The 18853-nt window shown below is 44.6% G+C and overlaps 1 protein-coding gene across 1 annotated transcript in view; it reads right to left on the reverse strand.

The window, feature by feature from the left end:
• The window catches only part of LOC109875520 (drebrin-like protein A), a 47710-nt gene extending 29697 nt beyond the window's left edge, over positions 1-18013 (reverse strand). The window contains exon 1 of the mRNA XM_020467850.2: positions 17624-18013. Coding sequence (XP_020323439.1) covers positions 17624-17709 — 86 coding nt within the window. The 5' untranslated portion in view covers positions 17710-18013. The remainder of the gene's footprint in view (positions 1-17623) is intronic.
• Between the last annotated feature and the right edge of the window lie 840 nt (positions 18014-18853).

The following is an 18853-nucleotide window of genomic DNA, read 5'->3' on the forward strand; positions in this document are numbered from 1 at the left end:
TACCCTTGACCCTGTAACAACACTGTGCCAAGTCTTAATCATCACTGTTTATGGCCAAACACTCTGGGAGACAGACTGGACTACTGCACACAAGCCACATCCACTCAAAACACACATTGAAGCCTGTGTCCACTCTGCGCAATACCTAGTGTCGTATTTATCACTGGTATTATTGGGATAATATGTGACAAGACAAGTTCCCATTTGACTTTGTATGGAAATAGACCTCCTCTAAAGTTGAAATTGAGCATTTCCTGCATCTTTCCCACTGGTTGTGAGTTCATACAGGAAGAACAGAGGGGTGAGCCTGTGCTCTCCCCCTCAGGGAGGACTCCCCCGAGTAGCCATTACAGGCCAATAGAGCTACAGTATTTGTGCAGAAGGGAAAGGAATTGTAGAAATAAAAAGGGGATGGAGAAGCAGGACAGAGAGGCAATGGAGGAGAAAAGACAATCAACAGACAAAAAGGGCAAGAGGCAGAGTGCTTCAGAAAGACAATCAACAGACAAAAAGGGCAAGAGGCAGAGTGCTTCAGAAAGACAATCAACAGACAAAAAGGGAAAGAGGCAGAGTGCTTCAGAAAGACAATCAACAGACAAAGAGGGCAAGAGGCAGAGTGCTTCAGAAAGACAATCAACAGACAAAAAGGGCAAGAGGCAGAGTGCTTCAGAAAGACAATCAACAGACAAAGAGGGCAAGAGGCAGAGTGCTTCAGAAAGACAATCAACAGACAAAGAGGGCAAGAGTCAGAGTGCTTCAAAAAGACAAGCGGGCAATTCCACGGTAACGTGACAAGCTTTGACTCAGTTTTTTCACTTTTAAATGTATTTCAAACAAAACCCAATGATTTCAAAGTTTAAACAAACGATACAACTATGCACAAGGACTCAGGTCCGGCGTTATGGGGGGACCTATCGGGGCCTGGCCCGCCCTACCGTACCTCCTTGCCTGTCCAAATAAAATATTGAAATCTTGATCATTTATTTGACTGAGACGCCCAGAGCCAAACAGCGTCCCTCTGTCTCACTATGTGAAGACCATGTATCTGATGCTGTATGGCATGTTATACCATGTCTAGCCAGACAGCATCAGCTCCATGGGCTACATATAGTGGGGCACTGTTTCGCTCGCTAGGATGCTTTCTCTGGTGAAATTTTTTAGCAGAGAGGAAGAGGCGAAGCGAGAGGGCTTACTCTCTCTCAATAAAGTCCCTGCAGCAATGTTCCAACATCAAGCGGAAAGCCTTCCCAGAAGACTGCACATTAATGCCCATGATTTTGGAATGAGATACTCGACCAGCAGGTGTCCGCATACTTTTGATAATGCAGTGTGTGAATATATATATATATATATATATATATATGAAATAAATAAATGTATACTCTTAGCTTTCATTTGATATGCTCTTACGAACTTCACATGTTGGTGCTCATTGGTTCTTTTTGATGAAAATGCCCATGGCCAAGAAGAAAGAGATATGGGAAGGGGATAGAGAAAAGTTTCAAAAAAAGGATGGCTTAGGGAGAGCAGATGGAATGTCGAGGGAGGAATGGAAATGTCTGCTCTCAGCAGAACCTAGAGCCAGAGAGCCTGAAAACATGATGATCCAAATAAACATATATCTCTGCCAAGGAGGAAAGGAGAGGAGAAGGACGAAATGAGAGGATAGGAGGAAAGGAGAAGGAGTAAAGGAGAGGAAAGGAGAGAAGGAGAGAAGGAGGAAAGGAGAGGAGAGGAGAAAAGGAGGAGGAAAGGAGAGGAGAGGAGAAGGAGTAAAGGAAAGGAGAAGGAGGAAAGGAGAGGAGAGGAGAAGGAGTAAAGGAAAGGAGAAGGAGGAAAGGAGAGGAGAGGAGAAGGAGTAAAGGAAAGGAGAAGGAGGAAAGGAGAGGAGCAGGAGGAAAGGAGAAGAAGGAAAATAGAGGAGGAAGGAGAGGAGGAAAGGAGGAGAATAAGAGGAGTGGAAAGGAAGAAGGGCGAGGGAAAGGAGAGGAGAGGGAAAGGAGAGAAGGAGAAGAGGGAAAGGAGAGGGAAAGGAGAGAAGGAGAAGAGGGAAAGGAGAGGGAAAGGAGAGGGAAGAAAGGAGAGGAGGGGGAGGAAAGGAAAGGAGAAGGAGGAAAGGAGAGGAGAAGGAGTAAAGGAAAGGAGAAGGAGGAAAGGAGAAGAAGGAAAATAGAGGAGGAAAATAGAGGAGGAAAGGAGGAGAAGAAGAGGAGTGGAAAGGAAGAAGGGCGAGGGAAAGGAGAGGAGAGGGAAAGGAGAGAAGGAGAAGAGGGAAAGGAGAGGGAAAGGAGAGAAGGAGAAGAGGGAAAGGAGAGGGAAAGGAGAGGGAAGAAAGGAGAGGAGGGGGAGGAAAGGAGAGGAGAAGGAGGAAAGGAGAGGAGAGGAGAGAAGGAGAGGAGAGGAGAGAAGGAGAGGAGAGGAGAGAAGGAGAGGAGAGGAGAGAAGGAGAGGAGAGGAGAGAAGGAGAGGAGAGGAGAGGAGAGAAGGAGAGGAGGGGAGGAGAGGAGAGGAGAGGAGAGGAGAGGAGAGGAGAGGAGAGGAGAGGAGAGGAGAGGAGAGGAGAGGAGAGGAGAGGAGAGGAGAGGAGAGGAGAGGAGAGGAGAGGAGAGGAGAGGAGAGGAGAGGAGAGGAGAGAAGGAGAGGAGAGGAGAGAAGGAGAGGAGAGGAGAGGAGAGAAGGAGAGGGGTCCCTCATCAAAAACACCCTGTTTTCTTTACCTGTCAGGTTATCTAAACCTGGCACAAAATAGAATCTCTAATCTCAATTGAAACCAAGACTATCAGGAAGAGTTGAGCTCTCGTTAAACATTGTAGTGTCATGGACTGGGTGCTCTGAATGGAGTGTATTGTTGAGAGGACAACAGTAAATCTCCTGCTACAGGTAATGGTTACTAATCCCAAAATAACTTTCTCTTCAAATCGCACTGAACACTCATTACTTGGTTACCACTGTCCTCACGCTGCTGTAGTCTAATCCTAACGGCCACGCATACAGTGTGTGTGTGCGCGTGTATAATATTATTAAGAAATGATTATTTTGAGGGCATGCAGCAGAATATTCCAGTCTGCATGGGAAGAGAAAGATGCAGACCAATAGAAATGTGTTTCCTAGCCACCATCCAGGGTTGTCCATGTTAAGGGGAAGCAGTCTACACCTCCCCTGGTGTATGTATCAGTTAACAGGAGGACCAGACCAGCTCCCACATGGCATGGGTAGCATCCCAAATTACATCCTATTTCCTATGTAGTGTACTACCTTTGACCAGGGCCCATAGGATTAGTATGTAAAGTAGTGCACTACAGGGTACCATTTGGGATGCTGCCATGTTTATATGGAATCAACACTACAGGAACACTAATCACAGTGTTCTCAACTAGCCTACCTGGTTAAATAAAGGTGAAATAAAATAAAAAACAGACCACCCCAAAACGTGAGTGAAAAGCCTATTGACGTTGTGAATTGACAGTCTACAGCCCAGACTGGGCCTAGAGTAAGATTGCTGAGTTCTGTTCACAATGTGCATCAATAGAGCACGTTGCCTGTTTGTACAGCACTGCAGCCAACTTCTCAGAGGAACAGCTCTATACTCCAGGCGCTGATGATGATAGGAGTGTACTATTTGGGGCACATATGTGTGTTCAGGGGAGGGGGGAGGGGGGGGGGCTAGACAACACTCTGGGGGATGCTTACTGCTAAGGAGCTCTGGGAATTCAAACAAGCACTACAGCCATAGGTTGAGAGGGGTCAAAGTGCATACAGGGGTTGCATGCTGCTGCTTACAGATAGCCTCTTTCCTATGTGGGTTGCAGGGAGAGGGTATGGTGTGTTCAGAGGGGGGTACTGGTCACCCTCTCTACAGCTGATGGGACAGCATAGGGAGGCAGGGGAGTGACTGATGGCCAGACAAGCCCCTCTAAAGTAGCACTTCTCTGGGACCGCTCTGACATTTTGTCCAGGATGTCCTGCACGCACACACTCACACATGCCTCGATTCCATTTTATACACTAAATCAATCACTCTCTCATCTATTCCCTTCTACTCAGTCACTCAACTAAACAAACAACAACTTTAGCCCTTCCAGTAGAGCTGCCATGACAATGGCGCTCAAGCCCCCCTAAGAACAAATAAGACAGAAAAGACAAACTTAGTGTCCCAGTGTAAAGCCACGGCTCCCACAGAAACACACAGCTAGCTAGCTAGCCAGCCCTCAATTTGTTATGGTATCACTGTCTGTTTTGTTACCACTAGAGTGCTAAATCACTTAGCACGTTATCATACGCTACTAAACACTGTCAGACTGCTCTGAGCTGAGAAAAGCGAAGAGGGAGATAGAGAGGGAGGGAGAGGGTGAAGTAGAGGGGTGTGCCTGATGATTTCATAACACTATAATTATTGAACATCATAGGTATTATCCATCAAACATTGTGGAGAGATTAAATGCTGTCAAATGGGGCTACCTCTGGTTTGGCACAAGCACAAAGAACACTCCAGTCAAGTAAACACTCCGGAATACAAGGAGACCTTCCAGGTTTCAGCACACCTCGTCTCAGCTGGAACCCCTCACATCACTCCAGTCAAGTAAACACTCCGGAATACAAGGAGACCTTCCAGGTTTCAGCACACCTCGTCTCAGCTGGAACCCCTCACATCACTCCAGTCAAGTAAACACTCCGGAATACAAGGAGACCTTCCAGGTTTCAGCACACCTCGTCTCAGCTGGAACCCCTCACATCACTCCAGTCAAGTAAACACTCCGGAATACAAGGAGACCTTCCAGGTTTCAGCACACCTCGTCTCAGCTGGAACCCCTCACATCACTCCAGTCAAGTAAACACTCCGGAATACAAGGAGACCTTCCAGGTTTCAGCACACCTCGTCTCAGCTGGAACCCCTCACATCACTCCAGTCAAGTAAACACTCCGGAATACAAGGAGACCTTCCAGGTTTCAGCACACCTCGTCTCAGCTGGAACCCCTCACATCACTCCAGTCAAGTAAACACTCCGGAATACAAGGAGACCTTCCAGGTTTCAGCACACCTCGTCTCAGCTGGAACCCCTCACATCACTCCAGTCAAGTAAACACTCCGGAATACAAGGAGACCTTCCAGGTTTCAGCACACCTCGTCTCAGCTGGAACCCCTCACATCACTCCAGTCAAGTAAACACTCCGGAATACAAGGAGACCTTCCAGGTTTCAGCACACCTCGTCTCAGCTGGAACCCCTCACATCACTCCAGTCAAGTAAACACTCCGGAATACAAGGAGACCTTCCAGGTTTCAGCACACCTCGTCTCAGCTGGAACCCCTCACATCACTCCAGTCAAGTAAACACTCCGGAATACAAGGAGACCTTCCAGGTTTCAGCACACCTCGTCTCAGCTGGAACCCCTCACATCACTCCAGTCAAGTAAACACTCCGGAATACAAGGAGACCTTCCAGGTTTCAGCACACCTCGTCTCAGCTGGAACCCCTCACATCACTCCAGTCAAGTAAACACTCCGGAATACAAGGAGACCTTCCAGGTTTCAGCACACCTCGTCTCAGCTGGAACCCCTCACATCACTCCAGTCAAGTAAACACTCCGGAATACAAGGAGACCTTCCAGGTTTCAGCACACCTCGTCTCAGCTGGAACCCCTCACATCACTCCAGTCAAGTAAACACTCCGGAATACAAGGAGACCTTCCAGGTTTCAGCACACCTCGTCTCAGCTGGAACCCCTCACATCACTCCAGTCAAGTAAACACTCCGGAATACAAGGAGACCTTCCAGGTTTCAGCACACCTCGTCTCAGCTGGAACCCCTCACATCACTCCAGTCAAGTAAACACTCCGGAATACAAGGAGACCTTCCAGGTTTCAGCACACCTCGTCTCAGCTGGAACCCCTCACATCACTCCAGTCAAGTAAACACTCCGGAATACAAGGAGACCTTCCAGGTTTCAGCACACCTCGTCTCAGCTGGAACCCCTCACATCACTCCAGTCAAGTAAACACTCCGGAATACAAGGAGACCTTCCAGGTTTCAGCACACCTCGTCTCAGCTGGAACCCCTCACATCACTCCAGTCAAGTAAACACTCCGGAATACAAGGAGACCTTCCAGGTTTCAGCACACCTCGTCTCAGCTGGAACCCCTCACATCACTCCAGTCAAGTAAACACTCCGGAATACAAGGAGACCTTCCAGGTTTCAGCACACCTCGTCTCAGCTGGAACCCCTCACATCACTCCAGTCAAGTAAACACTCCGGAAAACAAGGATGACCTTCCAGGTTTCAGCACACCTCGTCTCAGCTAGAACCCCTCACATCACTCCAGTCAAAGTCGTCACTCTACATAACATTGTTTGACACATGATGAGCCAATGTGGGCTAGCTCACTGACACAAAACACTAAAGGGAGGTGTATGCTGCCTCATACAGCAACTGGCTAACAAAAAGAAGGATTTGAGTCAGCAGCAGTGATAAACTTTTCAGGTCATATCTGGACTGGAATCCTGTTGCTTTGAGTCAGAGCAGCAGAAACATCTCCAGGAGATGATCCTTTTCCAGAGGTCTGGCTGAAGCTTGACTGTACGAGCATCATTTCCACACTGAGCCTCAGCCCATGCAGCAGCAGCAGGGCATTTCCATTTAAAAGGAGCCATGAGTACCAATATGCGAAGTTCATAGGAGCAAATTGGGTGTCAAATGAAAGCCAATAGAGAGAAAAAAAAAGACTTCAGTTCTTATTGGTCAAGGTCATGCCAGTCAGTATTATGTTAGCCTATCAGCAATCAGTATTTCTGGGAAGTTCAGTGTAGGACCCCATCACGAGCAGGGCAGATGTCAGAAAGATACTTTCAGTCAGAAAACCTGCTTTCACCATCCTGACAGCATTTCATGTTTTCCCTCCTAATAAACACTTTTGCTCCTGTGGTCCCAATACATTCGCTGTTCTGATGTTTTATAGTGAGTCTAAAAGTAAGTTCCATAAGATGTCTTGTTGTTTTCGGAGCCCCATTGTTGTTTGTAATTACCATTTATGTTGAGCTTGTTAGCTAGCTCATGCTCCCGCTATCATTAGCGTTTGTCATTCAGAATGCATTGGTATTTAGCATGCCTATTAGCAGTAGCCATTTGTTAGCATTTCTCTTTCGTGGTGCTAAGCTATTTTCTGTCATCTGTGTATAATCGTTCATGCTATGCTGGTTATATTCTGTAGACATTTCTACATTGCTTATGTACAAGTCCCCTAGCTTATTGAACCCGTTTGTTTAGTCCATGTTATGCTACAGGCCTTACTCTACAGTCAAGTAAACAGTTTGTACTTGCATGTCATGCTTATCAGTATCAATCATTATCAGACAATTCTTGTCAGACTCAGTGGTGTTGAATGCGTGTGATAGTGGATCTTCACTAAAACTCTTGAGTCAGAAATACTGCTTCCCTGTTGTTCCAACCCAAGTGTCAAAACTCATTCAACGGAGGGCTGAAGGTAAGGAACTCCCCCCACCTAGTTGTCTAGGTCCTAATTGAAAAGGAAAATACCAAAACCTGCAGACCCCATGGAATTTATTTTAATTTAACCTTTATTTAAACTAGGCAAGTCGGTTAAGAACAAATTATTATTTACAATGATGGCCTACCCCCGGCAAAATCCTAACCCGGACGACGCTGTGCAACGGTGTGCCGCCCTATGGGACTCCCAATCACGGCTGGTTGTGATACAGCCTAGAATTGAACCAGGGTCTGTAGTGACACCTCTAGCACTGAGATTCAGTGCTTTAGACCGCTGCGCCACTCGGGAGCCCTGTACTTTACTGAACAGATCTACTTTACTGTACTCTACTGTTCTCATACTGTAAATGTCCAAACTTGTGAAACATATATGTCTATGATTGGTTCAGATGTGGTCTTGTGTGGGGTGCAGTTCATTAGAATAATAGCCAGAGTGTAGAATAATACCCAAATATGCAAACGAAGGATATTGCATATTTCTACCTCCAGTATTCAGAATATATCACCATGAAAAGAATGATATTCATAATTATGCATTCCTGTATAGTACAGATCAGGGACCTGCTACCACAATTTTGTTACTGGATGTAAATCCACTTCACCTACTGTAGTCCAATAACCAATAGATATTTCTTCCAACTCAAGGTGTCATGTCATAGCTGACACCCCATTCTTTCTGCAGACATCGTTCAATCTTAGATAAGAGCAGAGAGTTAACAGAGTTTTGGGAAAACATGGTCGCATAAAACCCTGATTTTACAAGAATTCTGTAACCAACTTTGCATCTGCATAATTCTTCCAGTAAATGTGTTTGTGTAAATTGTTAAAAGTAGTCATTGTGTATAGAGTTGTATGGTTTTTCAACTTTGAAATCAATGGCTTTTGTTTGGCAAACATTTTAAAGTGAAACATGTGAGTCTAAGCGTAATTCTGTTACCATGGTATTGCCCAGCAGCACAGTGGAAATGCACAGTCTGCTTTATGGCATTATACAGTGTTTCCATTCCCACAAGAGAAATGGATGGAGGCCGTGTGTGTGTGTGTGTGTACAAGCATGTGTGTCTATGTACTGGGCCTTCAGAAAGTATTCAGAGCCCTTGACTTTTTCCACATTTTGCATTGCGTTACAGCCTAAATTTAAAATGAATACAAATTAGATTTTTTTTGTGTAACTGGCCTACACATAATACCGCATAATGTCAATATGGAATTGTGTTTTTCGATAGTTTTACAAATTCATAAAAATGTAAAGCTGAAATGACTTGAGTCAATAAGTTTTCAACCCCTTTGTTATGGTTATGGCAAGCCTTAATAAGGAGTAAATATGTGCTTAACAAGTCACTGTGTGCAATAATAGTGTTTAACATGATTTTTGAATGACTACCTCATCTCTGTACCCCAAACATACAGATAATTGTAAGATCCCTCCGTTGAGCAGTGAATTTCAACATGGAAAACCTCCCTGGTCTTGGTGGTTGAATCTAATGCCTCACAAAAGGCACCTATTGGTAGATGGGTAAGATAAAAATCTGACATTGAATATCCCTTTGAGCATGGTAAAGTTATTAATTACACTTTGGATGGTGCATCAATACACCCAGTCACTACAAAGATACAGGCGTCCTTCCTAACTCAGCATGCAGAGAGGAAAGAAACCGCTCAGGGATTTCACCAGGAGGCCAACGGTGACTAAAACAGTTAGAGTTTAATGGCTGTGATAAGAGAAAACTGAGGATGGATCAACAACATTTTAGTTACTCCACAATATTAACCTAATTGAAAGAGTGAAAAGAAGGAAGCCTGTACAGAATACAAATATTCCAAAACATGCATCATGTTAGCAACAAGGCGCTAAAGTAATAATGCAAAATAATGTGGCAAAGCAATTAATTTTCTGTCCTAAATAAGAAGTGTTATGTTTGGGGCAAATCCATTACTGAGTACCACACTCCATATTTCCATAGTGGCATAGTAGTAGCTACATCATGTTGGTAGCATAGTGGTAGCTACATCATAGTGGTAGCTACATCATGTTATGGGTATTCTTGTAATTGTTAAGGACTGGAGAGTTTTTTTAGGACAAAAAATAAACTGAATGGAGCTAAGCACAGGCAAAATCCTAGAGGAAAACCTGGTTCAGTCAGTTTTACAACAAACACTGGAAGATGAATTCACCTTTCAGCAAGACAATAACCTAAAACACAAGGCAAAATCTACACTCGAGTTGCCTACCAAGAAGACAGTGAATGTTCCTGAGTAGTTGAGTTAAAAGTTTTCTACTTGAAAATCTATGGCAAGGCCTGAAAGTGGTTGTCTAGCAATGATCAACAACCAATTTGACAGAGCTTGAAGAATTTTAAAAAGAATAAATGGGCAATGTTCAACAATCCAAGTGTGGAAAGCTCTTAGAGACTTACCCCAAAAGACTAATCGCTGCTAAAGGTGCTTCTACAAAGTATTGACCCCCCCACCCCATATTCGCCCTTATTTTGTATTCAGACTAACACAACAAAATGTGAAATAAGTCAATAGGTATGATTACTTTCTGAAGGCACTGTACGTGTTGACTAAATCATATGGATAGTGATGTCATGCTCTGTCTAGCTTAGACAGGAGGGCCGAGCCCTGACACACGTCTCACACTGACTCTAGATCAGTCCCAGAGTAGTGTCTCAGGAGGGCAGGGCCCTGACACACGTCTCGCACTGACTCTAGATCAGTCCCAGAGTAGTGTCTCAGGAGGGCAGGGCCCTGACACACGTCTCGCACTGACTCTAGATCAGTCCCAGAGTAGTGTCTCAGTAGGGCCGGGCCCTGACACACGTCTCACACTGACTCTAGATCAGTCCCAGAGTAGTGTCTCAGGAGGGCAGGGCCCTGACACACGTCTCGCACTGACTCTAGATCAGCCTATGTTTAGCGAGACACACAGCTGCTTTCAACAGCTGCCTGAAACACCCCTTGTACTGTATAACACATTGCACTGCGGGACAGTAGGTAGGATCGGGAAATTCAACTCATTTCCATTCAGTTCTATTTGCATAGTATTTGTATAGTACTATTGTGTCGCGCAACAAAGACAAGAGGCTACGTTTCCATTTGAGAGTCCAAATCGCTTTATCTAGGATCACTAGAAAACAATGTTTTGTTGTGCTCAACATCACTGGGTTACAGAGGGATTGTAGTTCCATTGGAAACACTTTCTAGAGGAAATCTGGATTACGGACAATTGGTTTGAAGGATAAATATGTTCGTATGAGTCACACAATAAAACACACACACACGCGCACTGGTTGCATGGTTGTATAAGAGTCATGTCTCATCGTGCCAGACCTGAAATTACCCGACACACATAGACCGTGTTTAAGAGAGCAGTAGGCAGTTGTTTAAAGACGAACATCTCTTCAGTTTCAAAGCTGATTTAAACAGCACCCTCATCAACCTGCCACCCACATATCTGGATGCCAGCGAGCTAGGGCATCCCCTGGGGAAGTAGGGGGCTAGGGCATCCCCTGGGGAAGTAGGGGGCTAGGGCATCCCCTGGGGAAGTAGGGGGCTAGGGCATCCCCTGGGGAAGTAGGGGGCTAGGGCATCCCCTGGGGAAGTAGGGGGCCAGGGCATCCCCTGGGGAAGTAGGGGGCTAGGGCATCCCCTGGGGAAGTAGGGGGCTAGGGCATCCCCTGGGGAAGTAGGGGGCTAGGGCATCCCCTGGGGAAGTAGGGGGCTAGGGCATCCCCTGGGGAAGTAGGGGGCTAGGACATCCCCTGGGGAAGTAGGGGGCTAGGGCATCCCCTGGGGAAGTAGGGGGCTAGGGCATCCCCTGGGGAAGTAGGGGGCTAGGGAAAGTAGGGGGCTAGGGCATCCCCTGGGAAAGTAGGGGGCTAGGGCATCCCCTGGGGAAGTAGGGGGCAGAGCAACTCATGCATATGTCTGTATGACATCCCCATCTCTTTCTGAATGTCTATTGAGCCCCCATTCCCTCTAGCCTCTCTTCCACCCTAAACCCATCCATATACACATTCAGTACAGTGAAGAAAGACATAGTTAATCCCCCACTCCTGATGAGTGGAATAATAACTAAACAAGGAATGAGGACTGGCCTTCGAGTGTTAGCTTCATTTATAGATGGGTTCAATCTTATCTCCAGGATACATCCCACCGTGGGAATCTGGTGTGTAACCGTGAGTAAGCACAGCTAGAGACTCCCTGGATACGTGTGTGTGTGTGTGTGTGTGTGCGTGTGTGTGTGTGATAAGTAGCAATGACACTTTAAGCTCTCAGTGACTCAGACATTGGGATAACTGGGCATTTCCATGTAAAAGAACCCATGAGCACCAACGTACGAAGTTCATAAGAGTATATCAAATGAAAGCTAAGTGCCTATATTTTTGGGAAATGAAGTCAGATACATTTCCCAACCATTTTCCATCTTAAATAGTTGGCATAAGTAAAGTCTGATTTCTGGATTTAAAAAATCAAGAAATACATAAAAACACAATAATGTTGAGGTAAAGACCCATGACAACAAATATCAACACTTCCATTTAGTTTTGGAGAAATTGTTTACCTTCTGTAAACAGTGCCTTGTGGATTGTATTTCTAATACCAAAAACTCATATATCTTGAATATATTTTCTAATTTCTCTCCCTCATGAGGAGGAAGGATAATGAAAGTTCACAGAATTAACAAGTAATGGTAGACCTATCATATTAGTTCTAGTGATTTTATTCATATCAACTTTGTTTATGAATTAAGTGATTCAAACTCGTAATTCTGTTACCACATTGGTAACAGAAGTACCCCAAAAAAGTATTCATGGAATTACTGCAACTGAATTGCCTTCAATGGGAAATCATAATAGTCATGAACCACAGTTGGGTCACCTGCTATGTTCCTCCCTTCCACCAGCATACTGTTATGTTCAGCTCATAACTGTTTTATATCTCCTTCTTTCATCTGGTGGTCAAACCATGAGTGTTAACACAGTCTGAACAACCCCTCACTCTCTCCAGTTAATGTCACCTCTCCCAGCTCTCTCTGACACCTACCCATGAGCCCCCACTCTTTCCATTTCTGTAACCAGCATCCTCACCCACTGATCGACACCGAACTTCTACGGACGTTGAAAAGTAGTTGAAATTTGGTCAGTCCACCCTGGCCTTGATGTTAACTTCCACAGACTGACTGGAACAAATCTGAACCTATCATAGACATATGTTTCACAAGTTTGGATAGCACAGTAGAGAACGTAGCACAGTAGAGTACAGTACTGTGTACAGTACAATATAGTAAAGTACTGAGTACAGTCCAGTGAGTAGAGCACAATATAGTAAAGTACTGAGTACAGTCCAGTGAGTAGAGTACAATATAGTAAAGTACTGAGTACAGTCCAGTGAGCAGAGCACAATATAGTAAAGTACTGAGTACAGTCCAGTGAGTAGAGCACAGTATTGTTCAATACAACATAGTAGTACAGTACAATACAGTAAAGAAAATAGTTTAGTACAGTATATTGTCCTCTGTTGTAATGTTCTGTGTGTTATTATACTGGAATATACTGTACTCTGCTGCTCTGTGATGTCAAAGAACAACATTTATATGATGTATTTCTGTGTAGTACAGATCAGGGACCCATGATGTCATTCCGTTACTGGGTGGAAATCTACTTCACTTACTGTAGTTTAATAACCAAACTCAATGTGTCATGTCATAGCTGACACCCATTTCTTTCTGCATTCATCTCTGAACCTTAATTCGGAGCTGATATTTAAGAGTTTTTGGAAAATGTGGTCGCATAAAAACCCTGAGGGAGATTTTACTCTAATTCCATCAAAGTTTGCATCTGCACAGGTCTTCCACTAAATTAGTTTGTGTAAATGTTTCTGTGGAAATTGTTCAAAGTAGTCCTGGTTGTTTATTAAACAAGTCTAAGCGTAATTCCGTTACCTTGGAAATGCCCAACTGGAAATAGCAGCCAGATAGTTAGCAGTCGTTTAGGTTCACTCATGTCTGACTGTGACCAGTGCACACACCTTGGTTGGCCAATGCCACACACACACACACACACACAGTCACAGGTTTGAGTCCTCTACCAGGTAAGCTTAAACACTGGCACCCTTAAGGAGCTGAGCCTGTGGAATCGATAGCAGGCCTCCAATACAGGTTTGAGTCCTCTCACACAACATCAAAGGCCTTACTGTGACAGACAGTAAGGACAGGAAAGGGGGGGGGGGGGGGGTTGTTTAATGTGGATTGTCAGTGGATTGTTTAATGGCTTAGAACAGCTGCATTATAGCATTACATTCCCATACCCTCTAATCCACCGGCTGGGGATACACAGTTTAATACAGTATTAATTCAAACAGGTTAAACAACATCATAGGGAAATAATATGCTAAAGAAGAGTGGACGAGGAGAGGGAACTGGAGGGTTCCCAAAGGTACAGGGCTTGTTCATTCAAGCATTTCATTCAACTATTAGGTCCTTAATAATACTCCTGGATAGCCAACAACTGAATTATGAGTTCTCTCCCTACTACCTAGACTTTTGGTGACAAAGGTCAGTGGCATTTCTTGTTCTTCCATTGTGAGAGTCAAAGTGTGTGAACTGAATACTTTGACAGATCAGCAAGGAGTTGTCCATGCCTGTTGCTAACAAGACGTCCTTTCAACAACATCTCCCTTGGAACAGGGAGTGTGTGAGTGAGTGTGTCACGCTGGACTCAGACCAAAGTGTGTGTGTGAGAACACCAAACACAACAAATGATAGGATACACCACAGCTCACAGATTGCACAATCTTCCTTGGACTGGCTGTGATCTTTTTAACACAATATAATAAAAATTACACCAAATCACTGCAACTTCTCACAAACATCTCATCTTTACTTTGGAAGGGAACATCTCACTTATTTTTTTGAAAACACTATCACACAACAACAACAACAACAACAACAAGGTTATTTTGGAACGTTTGGAAAGGAATCGAATGTGTACCTTATCACCATCCAAATCATCAGTGGTCAAATCTTTGCAATGAGTCAGAACTAATTGTAAAAATGCTCCCACACCCACAGTCAACACACAGTCTGCCAAGAGCAGTGGGGAGAACAAGGTGTGTCTGACAGTGTTCCAAGTCACCAGGGCCCAGAGATGGTTAGATACAGCCCACACCCAACACTGATGATGAATAGGAGTCACACTCCTATTGAGCTCAATATGAATCCTATGAGCTAATGTGCAGAGCAAGAGCTGTAAACTTTCAGTCTGATAAAACATTTGTAGAGCCTCACTGCTTATATTCCTCTCTGTTTTCATATGGTTTACTGGATTGGTACAACAATACTCAGTCTATGTGGCAGGCCTTAAACACTTCTGCCCATGCATGTTGCCTGCCTGACAAAGTACACAAAAAAAATGCTTAAACTACGGCAGAGAAATGACATTCCAATCTTGAAATGTTCCTCAGGTCCCCAGTGCCCAGTCCGCAGTGCCCAGTCCCCAGTGCCCAGTCCTGTTGGATGGACAGTAAATGACAGTGTGTCTGCCTTTGACCACCATTAGGAGCATGGCTACTGACTGAGGTATTTTCTGGAGTCATGGAAAGTGAGAAAGGAGGATTTTTCAGTCCTCCGTCTACCGTAGCTAAAATAATCCGTAGCTGTACTTTTATGAAAGTTACCTGTAAGGTTACAAAGCAGAACACAATGTATGAGATAACACAGTGTACGTTTGACAGCTTACTTCAACAATTTCCATAAGCAACCTTGTACATCACCATGTGTGTCTTTGGACATACAGTAAATATCTGGTTTGAAAACTGAACGCAGTAGGACGTATGTTGATGTAATTCAGACTACTGCTCCACACACACACACCACATACTGCAGATTGGAGGCTGTGTGTGAAACAGTCTAAAGTCTGAAGTCATTAAAGGGAACTAGGAGAGACCTCTGGAGCGGTGTTGTTGAATAGGAATAGGGAGGCTGACTAGAGGCCTTACCTCACAGGGGCTGTTTCCCATTCACAAGGACATTAGATAACACAGTGGGATCTCAAGACCAACATGGTGTAAGTGTGGGAGGACAGGCTATAGAACAGCCCTCTAGTCTACCCCCTACGATGTCTCTCTCTCACACAGGAACTTTGATGTCATTGCAACACCCACTTCACAATTCAGTCCAGCCAGACAGTTTGCAGAGAGTGTTATTCAGCCTTTTAGAGTGGGTTTCCTCTCTCTCTCTGAGAGAGAGAAAGAGAGAGAAAGAGAGAGAAAGAGAGAGAAAGAGAGAGAGAAAACAATGTTTATGCAGGATGGATAAGTCACCATGACGACAGAGCTGCCAAGTCATGACACGATGAGAGGGGAAAACACCAAGCTGAGTGTCAGGTTCACTTCCATGATCCTGCTTCTGCACGTTTCTCTGTCTGGCTACTCTTTGTTGGAGGGATACTTTTTAATAAAAATATCTGAGAAACCACTCATGTCAGCTGAGACTGTCCAGAGAGTAATATGGATAACATTTGAGTTCGTTTTAAGAGGTTTCTTAATCAATAGAGCAGCTATTATGCATTCATTGATTATCAACATCTTCATATGACACTTTTACTACATAGGACCTATAACAGTTTGTTGGAATGTACAGCAACTAGGTTACATAACCTTGGATGTTTGATAGATGGGTGGTTAACCACAAAGCGGACCACACAAGTCATGACATCACCATGGCGACATATCTTTATTATCTCTAATTGTGTGGGATCACGTCAACAGAACCGAGAGAACACACACATTAAGAAGTTCAGCAGAGAAGATAATTTGATGTTATGTGGATGGTGGTGGAAAACACTGTCTCAGGCACCTCTCCAGAATATCCCATAAGTGCCCAATTGTGTTGAGATCTGGTGAATGAGACACACACACACTTTAAACTCCCTATGCCCCTTTGAGACCTCTCTTTCAATGTCACCGAGATATCTTCTTCTAGCCATGGTAGACAAAATAATGTGCAACTGAGCATTTGTATACATGACCCTAAGCATGATAGCATGTTAATTGCTGAATTAACTCAGGAACCACACGTGTATTGCAGCACCTGCTTTCAATATACATTGTATCCCTCATTTACTGAAGGGTTTCCATTACTTTGTCCAACTTTGATAACCTCTACATAGTGGTAAATTACACAAATATCACCATATAGGCAGAAACCTGAGCTGAGCACAAAGCATAAAGTCAAAGAGCCCTGGAGAATAGCTGAGACACTGCACACCAGGCCAGCAGCAGAGGCAAGACAGGTGTTTGAGTCCAACCATGTGCCACACAGGTAGATAGCCAATAGTGTGAGAAAGGTGTAATTATGGCCCACAATTCAGCAGGCGGGAGTGAAGGGCACTGTGTCCTACCTGGGACACTGGTAGACAGTAGGCGGTGGATAGCTAGCTGGAACACCGGTAGACAGTGTACTTCACCCCCATAAAACTCAGATAATAGTTTATTTCCCTTTTGGCCCACATTTTAATGGCATCAACAATCAGGACAAATCTGTCACGCAAGCATGAAGATGGCATGCCGGAGGGGAGGGGGGGGGGGGGCGTTCATGCAGGAACCAATGGGAAGCTCAAAGGGTGGGCGTTCCTGCAGATGCAGGAATGCCCACATGCAGAAACGCCTTGTATTGCAGGCCGCAATCACACACTTCTGAACAGTTTGGCACACGAACTAATGCCCCACACACCTGTCTGTCCTCCTGTGTTGGTCGTGAGGTAGGCTACCTACACTAACTGAGCCATCTGAATTGCCCTGATTATAACTGTCGGTCTGCCACTATACATAGCCTATAGACACACCTACAGCACCGTTTTATATTGCCCTTTGACCACCTCCATAACCTTTGCAGTGCTGGAACCAAAATTAAATCAAACTTGAATTACACAACACCCTCTTCTTTTGCGAAAACACGCAGGGCAGAATGAAGGAGTAGGCTATTTTTAAACCATCCAAATATTATTTAGAAACGTTCTTATGACAGTTAAAAGTGACATGAAATTCTGAAAAGAGCAATGCTCACTAAATAGAACATGCAAAGACATTCAGGCACTTGGCAGGAAATAAAGAGCTTTACCAGTTGGTTGATGAGCGGGGGTTGAGAATGTCCTCTTTGGCCGTAAGCAGTGACAGGCTGTAGGTATCGAGGTTAATCGCTCGCATAGTGATGCAGAACTTTTTCACAATCCAGCCCCGAAGATTTCTTCACTTAGCCAATTGCACTAGAAACTTATCCGCATAAACGGTCACACTGAAACACTGACGCGCATTCACGGCCAGGAGGACGATCTGTAGGCTTATCTCATGCAAAATAGTGGAAGTACCAAGTGGAGAAGAAGGTGAAGGTCCGCCAGCAGGCTATGTAGGGCAGCGTTCAGTACATAAACACGTAATAGAACGTTCAATTGAACGGAAACGGTGCTGTAGTCTGGTGAACGACCAGTTGAAAAATAGGGTTGTGGCTTCAAAATGCACCTCTAGCTTTTAAATAAGTCAGGCTTCAAGCCACACCCTGGCACACCCACAAAACGGAGCAAACTGTACCTCAAAGTCTCTTCAAGAACGTACAAACACTTTTGGGGAAACACACACACACCACAGGAGGTTGGTAGAACCCTAACCCTAATAACCCTAACAGGCTTGTTGTAATGACTGGAGTAAGTGAAATGGTATCAATCAAATACATGGTTTCCAGGTGTTTGATGCCATTCCATCTGCACCATTACGGCCATTATTATCAGCTGTTCTCCCATCAGCAGCCTCCTGTGACACACACACACATATACACACACACACACACACACATACATACAGACTGCCTAGTTGGGGCTGTTACAGACTTTCTTCAGTGAGATGTAAATACGTGTTCACCAAAAGCCCCACCAGATGAATGGGGGGAAATCTCAGTTACATTCTAGCTGTCCTAGTCCTCACAACATTATTTTCTCCTTCATTCCACACTTTAATAATAAGGTGGAAATTATATATTTTCACCATTAACTAGCTTTATGTGCATATAACCAAATAGTTATTTTGAGAGCCATTCGTGTACATCAACATCTCTCTCTTTCAATAAGCTAATATCATCCAGGAACAACGGCGACACAACACAGCTGAGGGTGTATCTGGCATGATGGTCTGCGTCAGGTTCAAGAAAAGCCACAGGAAAACAAAACACTGGCACTGGAAGGGAGGGGCGGTTTAGAGGGGGGGGGGCAGCTATAGAACTGTCACTCTCGCTTTGTCCCACCAGCCCTTTGAATTGGCCCTTAGCAGCCCTTGGCAGCTCTCAGAGAATCAATGTTAC

Source organism: Oncorhynchus kisutch, linkage group LG3, assembly GCF_002021735.2.
Source record: "Oncorhynchus kisutch isolate 150728-3 linkage group LG3, Okis_V2, whole genome shotgun sequence".
In the NCBI taxonomy this organism is placed as follows: domain Eukaryota; kingdom Metazoa; phylum Chordata; class Actinopteri; order Salmoniformes; family Salmonidae; genus Oncorhynchus; species Oncorhynchus kisutch.